This window comes from Dendropsophus ebraccatus, chromosome 4 (assembly GCF_027789765.1).
Source record: "Dendropsophus ebraccatus isolate aDenEbr1 chromosome 4, aDenEbr1.pat, whole genome shotgun sequence".
NCBI lineage: Eukaryota > Metazoa > Chordata > Amphibia > Anura > Hylidae > Dendropsophus > Dendropsophus ebraccatus.
In genome coordinates, this window is record NC_091457.1 from 56,219,920 (window position 1) to 56,237,545 (window position 17,626).

The 17,626-nt window shown below is 40.9% G+C and overlaps 1 protein-coding gene across 2 annotated transcripts in view; it reads left to right on the top strand.

The window, feature by feature from the left end:
• LRP4 (LDL receptor related protein 4) overlaps positions 1 to 14,769 on the top strand; it is a 64,566-nt gene extending 49,797 nt beyond the window's left edge. Inside the window, exons 11-38 of one of the 2 annotated variants that reach the window (XM_069965878.1) lie at positions 830 to 955; positions 1,507 to 1,737; positions 1,854 to 2,010; positions 2,187 to 2,404; positions 2,516 to 2,692; positions 2,784 to 2,906; positions 3,779 to 3,987; positions 4,454 to 4,535; positions 5,129 to 5,234; positions 5,322 to 5,523; positions 5,622 to 5,811; positions 6,262 to 6,393; positions 6,479 to 6,619; positions 6,715 to 6,801; positions 6,910 to 7,081; positions 7,204 to 7,366; positions 7,559 to 7,784; positions 7,881 to 8,184; positions 9,847 to 10,065; positions 10,151 to 10,285; positions 10,395 to 10,503; positions 10,599 to 10,743; positions 10,823 to 10,936; positions 11,138 to 11,258; positions 11,360 to 11,424; positions 11,519 to 11,606; positions 11,740 to 11,881; positions 13,655 to 14,769. In XM_069965878.1, coding sequence (XP_069821979.1) covers positions 830 to 955; positions 1,507 to 1,737; positions 1,854 to 2,010; positions 2,187 to 2,404; positions 2,516 to 2,692; positions 2,784 to 2,906; positions 3,779 to 3,987; positions 4,454 to 4,535; positions 5,129 to 5,234; positions 5,322 to 5,523; positions 5,622 to 5,811; positions 6,262 to 6,393; positions 6,479 to 6,619; positions 6,715 to 6,801; positions 6,910 to 7,081; positions 7,204 to 7,366; positions 7,559 to 7,784; positions 7,881 to 8,184; positions 9,847 to 10,065; positions 10,151 to 10,285; positions 10,395 to 10,503; positions 10,599 to 10,743; positions 10,823 to 10,936; positions 11,138 to 11,258; positions 11,360 to 11,424; positions 11,519 to 11,606; positions 11,740 to 11,881; positions 13,655 to 13,987 — 4,517 coding nt within the window. In that variant the 3' untranslated portion in view covers positions 13,988 to 14,769. Of the gene's footprint in view, positions 1 to 829; positions 956 to 1,506; positions 1,738 to 1,853; positions 2,011 to 2,186; positions 2,405 to 2,515; positions 2,693 to 2,783; positions 2,907 to 3,778; positions 3,988 to 4,453; positions 4,536 to 5,128; positions 5,235 to 5,321; positions 5,524 to 5,621; positions 5,812 to 6,261; positions 6,394 to 6,478; positions 6,620 to 6,714; positions 6,802 to 6,909; positions 7,082 to 7,203; positions 7,367 to 7,558; positions 7,785 to 7,880; positions 8,185 to 9,846; positions 10,066 to 10,150; positions 10,286 to 10,394; positions 10,504 to 10,598; positions 10,744 to 10,822; positions 10,937 to 11,137; positions 11,259 to 11,359; positions 11,425 to 11,518; positions 11,607 to 11,739; positions 11,882 to 12,011; positions 12,073 to 13,654 lie in introns of those variants that run through there. The other variant, XM_069965879.1, reaches the window with a different exon arrangement.
• The last annotated feature ends 2,857 nt before the right edge of the window (positions 14,770 to 17,626 follow it).

Consider the following 17,626-nt stretch of genomic DNA (forward strand, 5'->3'; position numbering starts at 1 on the left):
TTGTACCTTTTGGATAGCTGCTTTTAATCCAAGATCTGTCCTGTGGTCTGTTTGGCAGGTCATGCAGTTATTGTCCTAAAAAAATACTTTTAAATTTTAAGCCTGTGCCAAACGGGAGTATCTGTGCCCTAACTTTGCACCACCCCTCTGTCCCTCCTCCTCACAGTCTTCAGCATTAGGAATGCCACTGAAACATTTTCTCCATGCTGAACATTGCACAGGTCCTTAACGATCCAGTAGGCAATCTGCCTGGAGCATTCCTAATGATGAGGAGGGTGGGGAGGAGGGATGGAGGGGTGGTGCAAAGTTAGGGCACAGATACTCCCGTTTGGCACGGGCTTCAAATTTTAAAGTATTTTTTAGGACAATAACTGCATCATCTGCCGAACGGACCGCAGGACAGATCTTGGATTAAAAGCAGCTATCCAAAGGTACAAGTGGTTTGGGGGGACAGATTGTGGGTATAGAGTCGCTTTAAGCTCACTCCTATGCAAGTGATTATGATGGTGCCTGGCGCAGTTAAATTTGATCATTCCTTAGTATCCTAAATTCTGAGTCCTGTTTATTTAGAGGGTTGTATGAGATTGGCAAAAAGTTGTCTTTATAGAAATAGAACCAGGCATGGTGTCTGGTATACAGGTCAACCCTTTTGACTTGAATATGGCTGATCTGCAAAACCAGACATTGCCCATAGACAAGGGTGACACATGTTTTTTTTCTGATCCCCTACAAGTTCTTCTAAAAAGTAGCTTAGGATCCCCTTTTAAAGGGCGGGGAGGGGGTAGAACAGCTGAATTGTTTTGATGATTGTATTACCAATCCCCCACAGACGTGAACGAGTGTGCAGAAGAAGGCTATTGTAGCCAAGGCTGCAGTAACACAGAAGGTGGTTTCCAGTGCTTTTGCGAGTCAGGGTACCAACTGCGACCGGATAAACGGAGCTGCAAAGCTTTGGGTAAGATTTCTTTGTAAGCCCATCATACTTCCTTCTTTGAGGTTTCACGATCGATAAATTTTAATAATCATTTATTGTAATAATATAGTCAAAGTACAGTTACCTAAATTGTTTCTGTAGATAGATAGATTTTTTTGTTTGTTTGTTTCATAAACCTCTGATAGACTGTGATTTAGGATTTGTTAACTGGATCGTGACTGCCTGATCTTTTATAGTAACATATATTTATGGGCTTTAGGTAATGGCCACATTACCTATCCACAGGATAAGTCATACATGTCTGATCACTAAGGGTCATGCTACTGGGACCCCTACCATTGACTAAAATTGGGATTCTGAGCTCCTGTCATCTGCTTATTGTGCTGTACTCTGCTGTCTCTGTCAGACCATAGACAACTGAAGAGACAGGTGCACTCTTAATCACTGCAGTGATGGCTGCTGACAAGTTGGGGGTCTCGGCAGTAGGACCCCCAGCAATCTAACAGTGTGGGGTTCTATGGGATGCCCAGACCATCTTTATTTATATATAAATTTATTTTCTGTTTTTTTAGGACCAGAACCAGTTCTGCTTTTTGCCAATAGGATTGACATTCGCCAAGTTCTACCACATCGATCGGAGTATACGCTTCTGCTTAATAATCTTGAGAATGCCATTGCCTTAGATTTCCATCATCAACATGAGTTGGTCTTCTGGTCAGATGTCACACTGGATCGAATCATGAGTGCCAACCTGAATGGTAGTAATGTACAAGAGGTGGTGTCAACTGGTCTCGAAAGTCCTGGTATGTTTAGGGACATTTTCAGGATACATATTTTAACCTAGGCTGTAGGGAGATCTAATATCAAGCTTGTGCTGAAATGATATATAGTTAATTATTTATATGCATTTTGGAATTAGGGGGCCTGGCCATTGATTGGATCCATGACAAGCTGTTTTGGACAGACTCTGGGACCTCCCGTATTGAAGTATCTAACCTTGATGGGACTCATCGTAGAGTCATTCTTTGGAACAACCTGGAGAAACCTCGAGCCATAGCTTTGAACCCAATGGAAGGGTATGTGGCTGAAGTTATGTAATCAGCATGTGTAAAAATAATTTCCATTTCCATTGTCAAATTGTTTTAGTAATTCTTCACTGTTTTATGTGTTGGCATTCTAACTTATGATACCACTATTTATTAGTGTACTTTTTAGTTCTGTTTAGTTCATCTGCATTTTTATGTCCTTATAGTACCATCTACTGGACAGACTGGGGAAATACACCTCGTATTGAATATTCCAGTATGGATGGATCAAACAGGCGTGTCATTGCTGATACCCATCTTTTTTGGCCCAATGGGCTGACCATCGATTATGCTGGCAGACGAATGTACTGGGTTGATGCCAAACACCATGTCATTGAAAGAGCAGATCTTGATGGGTCCAACCGCAAGGCTGTGATTAACCAAGGTTGGTAGTGTCAGCAAAATCATGCACTATATCTCTTCACTACATCAGCCCTCATAACTCTTATTACATTACTGATCATTTGGTTGCACATCACTGTTCTCCTCTTTGCAGGTCTCCCACATCCATTTGCCATCACTGTCTTTGAGGACAGTCTTTACTGGACAGATTGGCACACTAAAAGTATAAACAGCGCCAATAAATTTACTGGCAAGAATCAAGAGGTGATACGAAGCAAGCTGCACTTCCCTATGGATATCCATACCCTGCACCCACAGAGGCAACCTGCAGGTGAATTATACAGCTTTTTTTTACAGCTTTAGTCAAACCCCTTTTGGCCCATGTTTTATGTCTGTAACTTCTTGTTTTTGTTTTCCTGCAGGGAAGAATCGCTGTGGCACTGATAATGGAGGCTGCTCCCACCTGTGTTTGCCTAGTGGAGACTCTTTTACTTGTGCATGCCCCACTGGCTTCCGAAAGACCGGATCCAAGACTTGTGCATTAAGTAAGCATCATCTACAAAAGTGTTTGTTTTTTGTTTTTTTCTTAAAAGTGCTACAGCGTCATTCTTGTTTTTAGCTTGTGTTTGGTGTAGCAACCTGGTTCATTTGAAGTGAATGACGTTGTGATACCACTGACAACCTGTGTAAAAAGGGTGTGGAGCTGTTTTTAAATATATAATCCCCTTGTGTATTGTTTAACATAATTTTAGCCTACATTTATAGGTCAGTCCCCAAAAATGGGTATGTAAACCTCTGCAACCAATATCTTTTTGCCCCAGTACATCTAACAGAGAGTGCATCTTCATACAGCTTTATCCTACACTCCATACTTGCTTTTCTCTGTCACTTTGTCAATGAATTTTTACTTTATAGGGAATAGATGAAAGGGAGTATTACTGCAGGATCAGACTGTACAGGGTTTGTTGGTAGTCTGGTATCATGGACGTACACAGGTGTGCGTAGGAGCTCTACAAAACAGGGTATTTTTACTTTGGTTTCAATTGGTTGGTTATGGTTTACATTGTTTCTGTGTCCTTTAATGGTGATGATTAGGTAAGGGTTTAACTTCATTGTGGGTATGATCTTCAGATATGAAGGGATATTAAGCGTTACAGGAGAGCATTTTAGTTGAACCTAAATCTATACACAAAACAGAGTTTTCTGAACATGTACTTTTAGATGGCGCTGGGAAACAGAATGTTACACATCCATTCCTTTGGAATACCAGCAAGGGTCTGTGCAGATTATGTACTGAACTAATATATAAATTTCATATTGATGTTCCCACCCTGGCTATGGCCCAAATTCCTGCATTTGCTCTTTATGCCATTTTGAAGCTGAAGAATTAAGATGATGACCTTTGACCTTTGATCAGGTCTTGACAAGTTCCTGCTTTTTGCCCGAAGGACGGACATCCGGAGGATCAGCTTCGACACCAGTGACTTTTCTGATTTTGTCATCCCACTGTCCAATGTACGCAGCGCCGTTGCTCTGGACTGGGATTCTGCAGATGACTACATGTACTGGACAGACACCAACTCAGACTCCATCAACCGTGCAAAGTCTGATGGCAGTAGCCAGGAGGTGAGAGAATAGATAGTATCCTATATAATAGTCCTATATTACTTCTGGCTTCCATTCTTACACGTACACATATAATTGACCATCCAGTAATCCATAATACCTTATACTCTGTTATCATTTAGGTGCTATAAATACTGCTGTTTTTATTACTCACAGCAAATTTACAGTAGTAAAGAAGCAAGGCGCTTCTTTTTCTCTGCAATCTGATCATCAGCCTGCTGCCTTTTAATTCAATGCCGCTCCTTGATGCTCCTTCCCGGGTGCTGGGAAACAGGGAGATTTGCCAGGACTGGATCCAGCCTTTCCCAGCACCCAGGGAGGAGAGGCACTTTGCTTCATTATTACTGTTTTTACTTTATGTATCTATGGGGATATGTATATGCAGTATTGTAGATCTAATGACTGACAAGTTACCAGAGTGGTTCCTCTTGAAAATTAATCCTAATTTTTTTTTTATTTCAACCAGGTCATAATAGAGACAAGCCTAGAAAGTCCTGCTGGGTTGGCTATAGACTGGGTGACACAGAAACTATATTGGACAGATGCAGGTACTGAATACAGGCCTTTGAGAGTTGTAATGAGTCCATGTTTTTAATTTATTGATTAACTTGAATTGATTTTTGATTCTATTAGCATTAAAGGGGTATTCCAGCACTCGAGTCCTAGTAAACATAAGGCTAGGTTCACATAACGGTTTATCCATTCTATGAAAGAAAAAAAAGGATGGTAAAAAGGATGCTGTTATATGCCATCCGCTTGGAGGAAGAATCAAAACGGATCCTTTTTTTTTTTTTTACATTTTGTAACGTACACAAATGTTGTTGACCACATTTTTCTGTACGTTTTCCAAAACAGAGACAGATTGCAAAATCGTTATGTGAACATAGCCTAAGCATGCTCATCTTCCCTGATACCCTCTTATTAGCTTATCATTTAAAAATAAGTGATTTCTTGTATTGTATGTACATTACTACTGTTAGCTAGCAATCCATATTAATTTGTTGTAAAAGCTGCAGTCAGATTTTCAGTGGTCATACTGTATGGGTAAGATGTTCTAGAATATTTAAAATTTAAATATAGTGAAGGAGGGAACCATGCTGATCCAATATTTGTTCCATCTTGTGGGTCTGCTCTTACTTAGGGACTGACCGGATAGAAGTTTCTAACACTGATGGCTCACTGCGCAGTGTACTCATCTGGGAGAACCTAGACAGACCAAGGGACATTGTGGTGGACCCTATAGGCGGGTGAGAATTTTTTCTATGTTTTGTAACAGTAATACACTGTCATAATGGTGACATTGCCAGAGCAATAAAAGTTGTTGTTTACCGTAGGTTCATGTACTGGACAGATTGGGGAGCAAATCCTAAGATAGAACGTGCTGGGATGGACGCTTCTGGACGTATGGTCATCATCTCCTCCAACCTTACTTGGCCCAATGGACTGGCCATTGATTATGATTTCGAGAGGCTTTATTGGGCTGACGCTGGAATGAAAACCATAGAAACAGCAAAACTTGATGGTGCAGACCGCACTGTGAGTTGTCACTGAAGCCCTGCAAAATTGTCCATTTGTGGACCAAAGAGTCCATTCATGGACTGGGGTAATAAAGTCTTGTTTTTGGGGTATTTTAGGTGCTCATCGGTACAGATCTCCCTCACCCTTTTGGTCTCACTCTATATGAAGACCGAATTTACTGGACAGACTGGCAGTCTAAGAGCATCGAGAGTGCAGATCGAAAGACAGGGCTTGACAGGAAAACTGTGAGAGAGAACCTAGAGAACCTTATGGATATTCATGTGTTCCACCGCCAACGTTCCAAAGGTATAAAACCACTTCTAGTTTATATGTCTGTTGACTATGGACATGAATGCTTTTTCTTACTTGGCACCTATTGTGGTGCAGAAAAAACTTTCTCCCTTGGACATAATAATTTTTTTATGCTTTTTTAAAGTGTCCTGTATGAGTTTTGTGTTCTCTCGGTACTTGCACATAGCCCATATGACCCACATAATGGGTTGGTATAGTAGCCAGGGGCCTAATGGATTACTTCTGTTAGGCCCCAAGTCTCAATAGGATAGCACTGACAGGTACAATGCAATGCAAAACGCAGTGTGTCAAGCATTTAATAAAACAAAGACGTAAAGCTTAAAATTATATTTTTTTTTATAATGTTAAAAATATATAAACAATAAACATAATTGATATCACTTTGTCTGTACTTACATCAAACTATTATTTTGTTGGAAATAATTTGTTGTTCTCTTTTCACAGTTCACTCAGCTTGCTCCATAAACAATGGAGGCTGCAGCCATGTCTGTCTTCTCTCTCCCTACCCAAAAGGCCACAGCTGTGCCTGCCCCACTGGGGTAAACCTGCTAGCAGATGGCAGAACCTGTTCCTCAGGTAATTTTATATATTTGTATTTAACTCTTTGTAATTTATAGGATAAGATGTTATGTTTGTAACTGTTTAACTCTTGCATTTCCAGGCATGGACCGTTTCCTTATCTTTGCCAGAAGGACAGACATCCGCTCTGTTTCTCTGGATATTCCATATTTTGCTGATGTTGTGCTTCCCATTAATGTGACCATGAAAAACACAATTGCTGTTGGTGTGGATCCTGTTGAGGGTGAGTTATCCTCATACTTTCGGGTGTTCTGTGTTAAGAGGGAAGATGGAAATGCAGTGGTTGATCTGCAGGTTGATTATCCTTTCTTCTTGTAGGCATGGCATACTGGACAGACAGCACACTTCGTAAAATTAGCCGAGCAGCACTTGATGGATCGAATTACCAAGATATAATAACCACTGGTAATAAATCATCCAGTAGCAACTGTTCAATAGTATACCTAAAATAAAGTCTACATAACTAATGTTGTAATTAATGACAACTGAAAGCTACTTTCTGCTCTGTCCCAGGCTTGGTGACCACAGATGGCTTGGCAGTAGATGCTATAGGTCGCAAAATATATTGGACAGATACTGGGACCAACAGAATTGAAGTGGGAAATTTGGATGGTTCCATGAGGAAGGTGCTTGTTTGGCAAAATCTGGGAAGCCCCCGAGCTATTGCCTTGTATCATGAGATGGGGTAAGGGAACAAAGCTAAAATCTGAAAATTTTGAACCCTGTCTTTCACGTCTGGGGAATAGTGTTAACGTATATGAACAGTTTACATGTATTTTTTTTTTTTTTTTTTTATGTTTCTGTTAGATACATGTACTGGTCAGACTGGGGAGAGAATGCCAAGCTGGAAAGAGCAGGAATGGATGGTTCAGACCGGAAAGTATTGATCAGTATGAACTTGGGTTGGCCTAATGGACTTGCAGTTGACAAAGCTGGTTCTCAGCTTCTTTGGGCCGATGCACATACTGAGGTATGTTTAGAACAGGCGTCAGTGGGTTAAGTGAAAGCACCCTATTTATGTTATCTGTTGTTCGGAAACTGTTTGGCTAGTTTACTGCATGTTTCACACCATTTTTACTTTTTATTTTGATGTATGTGATTCCAGAACAGGTATTTGGGATCTTCTGCCTTCATCTTTAAATGCCTTTCCTTTTCTATCCAGAGAATAGAGGCCTCAGATCTGATGGGAAGGAACAGACGGATCTTGGTATCTCCAGTCCAACATCCATATGGCTTAACTCTCCTTGGAGCACATATATATTGGACAGACTGGCAGACACGTAAAATCCAAAGGGCAGATAAAGACACAGGGGCAAATGTTATTGTGGTCAGAGACAATCTTCCTGGGCTGATGGACATTCAAGCAGTCGACCGAACTCATGCCTTGGGTCAGTCTTCTAGTCCTTATAGTGTACCATTGTTGTCTGTTTTCCTTGCTTTCTTTCTGTGTCCAGCTTCTGATCTTATTATCCTTTCCCCCACAGGGTTTAACAAGTGTGGGGACAAAAATGGTGGCTGCTCTCACCTTTGCCTGCCAAACCCTGAAAGCTACTCCTGTGCCTGCCCCACTGGCATTCTGCTAAAAGATGATGGCAGAACATGTGACCCATCTCCTGATACCTACCTACTCTTCTCCAGTCGAGATTCTATTCGTCGCATCTCTCTAGACACAGATGACTACACCGATGTCTATGTTCCCATTAAAGAACTAAACAATGTCATCTCTTTGGATTATGACAGCGTAGAGGGCAAAATCTACTACACAGATGTTTTCCTGGATGTAATCAGGTACAGAGCAAAGGTGGCACATTGGGGTATACCACTTGAAGTTAAAAAAAAAGTTCAGTCTAGTCAATGCACCTACTTAGGCTAGGTTCACACTGCGTTTTCAGCATCCGTTTAACGGATCCGTTTATTTTACGGTCAAAAAAGTAGTGTCAACAGTACTTTATTGTGCGTCAAAAAAATGCATCCGTTTTGATCGTTTTTTTTTTATAATGGAAGTCAATGGAAAAACGGATCAAAAACTGATGCACACAAATGCATCCGTTTTTTGCAATCCGTTTTTTGCAAAAAACAGATCCGTTAAACGGATGCTAAAAACGCAGTGTGAACCTAGCCTTACCAGACACCATTTTTCCTCATCTGTCCTCAGGGTAGGGCATAAATATGTAACTGATGGGGTGCTGACACCTGGCACCCCGACAATCATCTGTTTGCCAGAGATGCAGCATGGGCAAATGCACAGTGAATGAAACTGAAAGCAAACCGCGCCATACATTGTGTATTTGCCATGCTGAGTTACTGCAGCAAATACACCTGGGACACAAAAACCCAACATAAGCACTACATAGTGTTTGGAGGGGACTGTTTCTGGCACGTAACCTCTTGATATTCTGGTGCCAGTACTTTGACAAACAGCTGATCATTGGGGTGCTGGGTGCTGACACCTAGCTGATAACAAATTGATACACAGACACACAGGATAGACCATCAATCCCCAGAGTGAATACACTTATTAAGGCTATGTTCACACGGACAACACACACAAGGACTGTACGGACAACAACAGTAGTTTTGCAATAAAAAAAAACAGCTGTTTTAAGTGTCAGTGCACAACGGACAGAAATATTTGGCACATCAATTATTTCAACAGCTGTAGCAAACAACGGCAATTGTTCAATACATTGTGTGAACAACGGCCATTGTTTGCATTGACTTCAATGCAACACATTTCACTATGAAAAGAACGACTGTTTTAATTCAAAACAATGGCCGTTCTTGTCATACAATGTACAGTGTGAACATAGCCTAAAGCGGTATTCCAAAATTTACAGATTGACTGGGTTCACACTACGTATATTCCAGTCAGTATTGTGGTCCTCATATTGCAACCAAAACCAGGAGTGGATTAAAAACACAGAAAGGATCTGTTCACACAATGTTGAAATTGAGTGGATGGCCGTCATATAATGGTAAATAACTGCCATTATTTCAATACAACAGCCGTTGTTTCAAAATAACAGCAAATATTTGCCATTAAATGACGGCCATCCACTCAATTTCAACATTATGTGAACAGATCCTTTCTGTGTATTCAATCCACTCCTGGGTTTGGTTGCAATTTGAGGACCACAATACTGACTGAAATATACGTAGTGTGAACCCAGCCTGAAAATGACCTTGTGACTATCACCAACATTTTAAAATGGTCTTAATTGTTTGCCATGTAGAATTGTAGAATTGCAGGCTTGTTTTTGCCTGCAATCCTTGAGTTTATGGGGGTCCTAAAGTCCATGCATCGTGTAGAACTACTTTACAAATGTATGACTAATCAGTGGATGAATTTTAACATTTAAATACGATTATACGGTGCCTGGATTACAAAAGCAGTTACATAATAATGCAAATGTCTTGGATTTCTGTTGCTGAATTTGTTTTCCCCATTAGGAGAGTGGATCTTGATGGAACAGGTATGGAGACAATCATTGGTGAGGGACTGAAGACCACAGATGGTTTGGCTGTGGACTGGGTAGCTAGAAATCTATACTGGACAGACACTGGTGCAAACACTATTGAGGTGTCACGACTAGATGGGAGATACCGGAAGATCCTGATAAACAATAGCCTAGATGAACCTCGAGCGATTGCTATATTTCCAAGAAAAGGGTAAGAATGTCGTGACCTGTCTCCAGCTTCACTTTATGTATAGAGTATGCTGCTAAATTGAAAGCAATTTCCTTTTCTATTGCAGTTATCTATTCTGGACTGATTGGGGTCATGTGGCTAAAATTGAAAGGTCTCACTTGGATGGTTCTGACCGCAAAGTCCTCATTAATACGGACCTTGGATGGCCCAATGGATTGACTTTAGACTATGACACCCGTAGGTCAGTGTTCATGCTAGTAAATCTGCATGTGTTTGACGTAATGGTTTCTCTTTGTACATCATACAGCTATATTTCACTTCTGTATTTTTTGCAAATGAATTCTTTACAGAATTTATTGGGTGGATGCTCACTTAGATCGCATAGAGAATGCCGATCTGAATGGTAAGACCCGCCAGATACTTGTCAGCCAGGTTTCTCACCCATTCGCACTCACTCAGGTAAACATTCTGTTTTATTCTCTCTCTGTTACTGTGATAAGTCTTGACATTATTTATACATTGAGGTTTTTTTTCCAATGATTTTCTACCAACAGGAGGGCCGCTGGATATACTGGACTGACTGGCAGACAAAGTCTGTTCAACGAGTGGATAAATACTCTGGAAGAAGCCAAGAGACCATTTTGGGTAACATGGAAGGACTGATGGACATCATTGTGGTGTCCCCATTAAGACAAACAGGTATGAGACAGCTCAACTTCTGTGTTTTCTTTATTACAACCACTCATACAATAAACTATTGTCTTTTCCCACCATCCAGGAAGCAATCCCTGTGGGGTTAATAATGGTGGCTGCTCCCACCTTTGCTTTGCTCGAAGTTATGACTTTGTATGTGCCTGTCCAGATGACTTGGTGAATGAAGTGTGTTCTACCAGTGAGTATTCAGCTTCTTTCTTTATAATTTCTGCTACATGGATTTCAACAAAGGGTATGCAATGTTCTCAGTGCTGTACTGCCCTTCATTACAATATTTGGGTTACTGAGGGACTCTAATGCCAGGGGAAATTTTTTGTCACGTGTATGTCTTGACCCTAAATTTTAGTGTCCAATATTTATTTATGAGTTTTCTTTTTAGTTCCTGGATTTTTACCATCACCCCCTCATCCAACAAACAATAGCGAGAAGATAGGTGGCCCTTCCAGTCCAAATACCCAGGGTGAGCGAGCAGACAGTACACCAGGGGTGACCGCAGGAAGGTAGGAGCATATTGCTATTTTTGTCACATTAGAATGTTTAATAAGAAGATAACTAGTTTATGTACCTGCCCTGGTCCTTATATGTCATAATTGTATTTCAGCTGCTCAGATGCAGAGGCATCACAAGGACTGTGCACGCACAATGGAGCGATCCCGGCCAGTGCAGGTAAAAGAACATAGGACTTAGTATTATAAACCTATATATTTATCATTACCCCTAATAATGTGCCATGGCTGATATTATTTTACTATGTAATTAGGGGACAAGCTGCGTGTACCTCACATCATTGCTGGATCGCTGTCTCTCTTGTGCCTGCTGCTTTTGATCTGTGCTCTCCTGATTTACAGGTGCGTACATAGATTTAAATGCATGAAGGGGAAGGGGCAAATATTTAGATGGCATAAAGTGAATTTAAAACTTTTAAAACTAATTATAACTAATTATAAAGTGCATAAAGAGCATACCTTTTTGTTTTCTTAGGCATCGTCGAGCAAAGTTGTCAGACCCGGCATTGGGAACACTGACTTACAGTAATCCTTCCTACCGCACATCCACTCAGGAGGTGAAAATTGAGGCTGTGCACAGGCCAGGAGTGTGTCATCTACAAAGACATCGTAAAGAGGTGAGTACTGATGTGAAAATGAAGTAGTGTTTGTCATTCTGTGTCACTGCTGAGCCACAGGATCACTTTAGCATCTGTGGTCCAAGTATTTATCTGACCATTTCCATGTCATCCATCTCCTCCCCTGCAGCGTTCTACTCCCTCTGATAGTCTCTCCCCTTTTCTCTTCTGATTTCTTCTGCTGCCAACAGGTATTGGTGGATGCTGCACGTGATTGGCGCTTTTGGTCTAGTTTTTTATGAATTTGTTTACCAGATCTCCTAAGGATCCAGGTGTATAAGGGCTTTCACTCATTGTGGTATTGCAAATTGTATGGCCCCTTAATAAACTGAGCCTATACTTTGCTTCCAAGCTTACTAGTTCCAAAGAGGATTTTCTGACTAATAAGAATTTAAAAGGAGAAAAATGTGGTGTGGTCCTCTGCATTCACTATTATGAGGAATTCTTTCTTGGAGGCATTAATTCTATGCAAGAACATAGTGTCTCAGATTAAAACTATAAGCCGGCATATGGAGTGCTGACAGGTCCTTATACAGCCTGATAGTTACTCTCTTTGCTGCTATACTGGGTCAGTGCATATGGCTCTGCCTAAATCTGTACATGGCTAATCCACTGTAACTGAATGACCTGTGCATCTATAAGGGATCTGGTAATGATCTTATTTTGGTTGAGGATGCGGGTAGTTTTGAAGATCATTTCCTTAAGTGCTTCTGATTCCTTTCTCTAACTGTGTGAGCATGCACTATACTTAACACCTTTTCTGCTGACTTGTAGTGCATTATTTATTATACTGGAAGGTCTTGTCCAATTTAGATTTGTAATTTGTAACCTTCATATTCTGTTCCAGTGTTTTTTATGTACCTTTTAATTTATCAAATAATTAGAATGTAAAAACAGCCATTTTTGTTAAAGGGGTTATCCAGCGACAATCTTTTTCTTTTAAATCAATTGGTTTCAGAAAGTTATAAAGATTTGTAATTTACTTCTATTTAAGAATCTCAGGTCTTCCATACTTATCAGCTGCTGTATGTCCTGTAGGAAATGTTTTCTTTCCAGTCTGACACAGCGCTCTCTACTGACATCTATGGCCGAGACAGGAACTGTCCAGAGCAGGAGAGGTTTTCTATAGGGCATTGCTACTGCTCTGGACAGTTCCTGTCTCGGACAGAGATGTCAGCAGAGAGCACTGTCAGACTTAAAGGGGTTATCCAGCGCTAAAAAACATGGCCACTTTCCCCCTACTGTTGTCTCCAGTTTGGGTGGGGTTTTGAAATTCCGTTCCATTGAAGTAAATGAAGCTTAATTGCAAACCACACCTGAACTGGAGACAACAGTAGGGGAAAAGTGGCCATGTTTTTGTAGCGCTGAATAACCCCTTTAAAAGAAAACCTCTCCTGCAGGATATACAGCAGCTGATAAGTATGGGAAGACTTGAGATTTTTAAATAGAAGTAAATTACAAATGTATATAACTTTCTGAAACCAGTTGATTTGAAAGAAAAATATATTCACTGGACAACCCCTTTAAAGAGTAACTTTTTTGTCCTACTCTGTAACTTTTATTGTGACTTTGGGTTAGTTAACTGTGATAACACCACCTTCTATATTTCTGTAATCTTTCTTTTTCCTTTTCTTATGAGTTGCATTTTCTACTATTTTGTGCCGAGATGGATGCAGAGCTTACTAGGTTATAAAATTGCTGACCCTCTATGTACAGAGTCTATTGGCCTTTCCTTTCTTTGCCAGTCATTCTCTGTGCACTCTATTTTTGCAGACTGTCCCTGACAATGGTTTTACCAAGGAGAAAATCCGAATCTTGGAAGGCTTTGGTTTACTGTCTGGGGACGAGAGTGAGTGGGATGATCTCAAGCAGGTGAAGCCATCTCGAGCCAGCATCCTTCGGGACCATGTGTGTATCAAGACTGACACAGTCTCTCTACAAGCCAGTACGGCCTCTCTGGATCTGACAGAGACACAGCAGCTGCTTCAAGAAGAACAGTCTGAGACAGGCAGCGTCACTCTCCCACCAAGTCCTGAACATAGAGTCTCCTTATCAGACACCGGCTGGAGAGGAAGGCACTTACCCTCTACTGAGAGTGAGGTGTGAGACATCAGAGGACATGAGAAATGGGGCTGGGGGAGGCATAGGCTCTGTTTATTCCTCCCCAGTACTACTCAACTAATCAGGAGTCTGTGTATCCTCCTTGAGCGCTTAGCTCTGCTACCTTACACTTGGACAAAACTGGACCCTCCAAAGGTCTGTGACCGAACATACGTGAAGGGCAAGACTTGGCGTTATTTGGTACATACCTTCTTGTGTGTGTCAGTGTTTGGCTGCTGCATTCACCTACTTGGATGGTGGTGATCTATCGCTTTTTTTGTGAAGGACACACACATGAGATGTCACTCACCAGTGGTCTTTAAAGGCAAAGTGCTTTGCTCTGTATTTCATTGTTTAGGTTGTTTTTAACTGGAAAAACCATCAGATGTCCTATCCAACACTTAGTGAATTACTGACACAGCATTGCCCTTGCTTTTATGATTTGGACAATTCTTCAATACTTGCCAAATGCTATTGACCTCCAACATCTGTGCCGGGAACATAAGATAATAACTAACTCACTTCTCAGTCTTCAAATTCACCAGAACTGAACATAGGTCTGGAGGCCCTGTTGGCACAGGAAGGTTTAAGCACTGATCCTCACAGGGTTATAAAAAGATAAAAGTCTAATTTTTATACTAAGCCGGAACAAAAAAAACTGTCCGCAGCGAGTTGTTTATTTTATAATGTTTTTAACAAGAATTTCTGGATGTTTTTTTTTTCTATTTTATTTAACCTCTGTATTTTAGACTTGTTGTGATAACTTAATATAAAGATAGATTTTCTTATGTGGTTGTTATTTTTGTTTTTTGTCTAAAAAATTCCGGTTACTTGGGAAAAAAAAACCTCTTCAAATCTTAAATCTGCTGCTACTTCCTAAAGACTTATGGCTTTTTATTTATCCTTGATAATAAGAAATTATGACCTGCTGAACCAAACTCTGTATGAATATGGTGATCTAAATTTTTTGAACTATTACATTTATTAAAGGGGTTATCCAGCGCTACAAAAACATGGCCACTTTCCCCCTATTGTTGTCTCCAGATTGGGTGGGGTTTTGAAACTCTGTTCCATTGAAATAAATGGAGCTTAATTGCAATCTGCACCTGAACTGGAGACAACAGTAGGGGGAAAAGTGGCCATGTTTTTTTAGCGCTGGATAACCCCTTTAAATCCCAGGTGTTGTCTGATTTTAGATTGTGAAGAACAGTTTTTCCCCTAAGTACTGCCACTTGCCTATTTCTGGTACCATAGCTCATCCCTATTCAAGTAAATTTGATTATGCTGTAATGCCAACATAGCCCATAGATAAGAGTGGCATTAGCTGGGAAAACAGACCTTTTTAATCTTGGGCAACACCTTTAAAAGCTTTACTATCACTTCAAACGCTTCTTTACATATTACATTTTTACTTTTTACATGTCAAAAGTTTTGATTGCTCAGGGTTTGTGCGTTCAGACCACCAGCTATGCTCAGCTATGCACTTGTCTCCCTCCGCCCTTTCTCCACTCTCTATAAGTGATCAACGGAGTCTGAACACCCATGTTTTAAATATAAGTAACACTCTACAGAAGATTCCCCTTAAAATGATAAATACAATGAGCCTTAGTATTTGTTCTGTGAAAAACAGTGGTCATAATTACTGTTCCCAAAGGGGGTTGTCGCTTTCTGGGACCCTAAGTGGCAAGCAGGAGCGGGTAAATATCAGATGCTCTACTGGGGGGTCGGGTGGGCCCTGCCCCGGGTGCCAGGTTCCCTTTAAAGAGGATGTACCACCAGGTACATCCTCTTTAATCTGAACCGAAGGATCAAACGGCGCCGTTTGATCCCTCAGTTCAGATTAAAGGGGATGTACCTGGCGGTACATCCTCTTTAAGCCACTTATAAAAATCCTAATTGTAAGAACTGTAGGACTACAGACAGGCAAATTACTTGAAGTCAAGAAGACACTCACTAAATCTGAGAGTAAAGGGGCATTCACATGTTCTATGATTACGGTCCATGCACAGAACATGAGCTACAGAGCAGAATGCAGATCTACTTGCATCATGATTCATTATGATGCCCAGAGCTCCAAAACAGTTTTAATCCTTGCTCTACTGTACTGACACGTCGTGCACGGACTATTATCACAGAATGTGTGAATGCCCACTAAGGTTTACTGAATGGTTTTCAAGCAAGCAGAAGTATAGAATTGTTCATTTCTCACAGTTTTTTTGTTTCAATTGATATTTTTTTTTAATTTGCTGAGATTGGGATGAACCATAACTAGGCTGAAAACCTGGCCAGGTGGATCACTGCAGGATTCTCTAGAATGATCTATGGTCAGGACTTGGTTAATCACTGGAGCCTGAGGAACAGTTCTTCCATGACATTGTCAATGTGACTTGTCTGCATGATCCACTTGTCCCAGACAACAACACATGACATCCCAATGGGGTTAACCCCACCTTTCTGTGTAATCGTTCGGAAATACTTAGGGTTTAGTGACAACCCTCACAAATGAAAAGTTTGACTCGAGATGCACATGAACACCCATAGAGCCTTGAATATGGACTGCTGTTATGATTAAGATGAATTCCGCCCAGAAAATGATTCTTTTTGGGTATGAGTTTTGGTATGACATTGTAGTTTCTGTATTTTACATCAATAAGGATTAATAAGCCTTAGGGCTTTATCCAACTTGAGCAGCCACCGCTAATCAAATGCCAAACGATCGGGTTCGGATGGACTCGAGCATGCTCCAGGTTCGCTCATCTCTAATCAGCAGGTTTGTACATACAACCCTGCTGATGGGTGCCACTAGCTGCAGAGTTGCTGGTTCCTGCCCTGGTCTTCTTTCTTATATCGTTTGTTGTACTATTCATAGCTATTTCCAGGGCAAATTTAGTATTCCAGCTCCTAGACCTTCAACTGCAGGCCAGCACAGTTATCTACTGTAAATCTACAGTCCACAGGGACCTTCTAATTCTTACCACTTGACCTCTTTTGTTAGCTTATATATATTTGTGTATTTATTGAAGACAACATATCTATAAGACCATAGATTGGGGGGGGAGGCAAGCCAAGCTTTTGCGTTGGGGCCCATGCCCCTCGTGGCTCATAAAGAAAAATCTGCTTTAAGAGAAGTGCTTACATTTAAAAGAGCAAGTGGTGATCACAATGGATGCGTGTCAGTGGGAAAGCCCATACAGGAGATCTGTGGATTCAAGATTCCTGGTTCAGGGAAGAAGCAAAGTAAAACACTAACCTAATAGTATTAAAGGGAAACTGTGATCAGATTTGTACATACAAACATGCTGAAAGGTACCTGTAGCTCCAGAGTTGCTGATTTCTGCTTTGCTCTTTTTCTTTTCCTCCTCAGTATTTTGATCAAAAGCAAATGTGCAAATTAGCCAGTTTGGTGCACTGGGGCGTTCTCCTGCCTCTCGGTGCACCGCGGTGCCATCGGTTTGTATATTGCCTCCTACTTTTATGCATATTAGTGTATGCATATGTAGTCACGTCTCTCTGCTCCCACCAAATCTCGCACTTGTACCGTAACAGTGGTCTGACACTGTACATGGGGCTGTTACTGCGCAATTATGAGAAAAATCATGGTAAAGGCATGTGAGAGAGATATGACTACTTTTAAATATATTAATA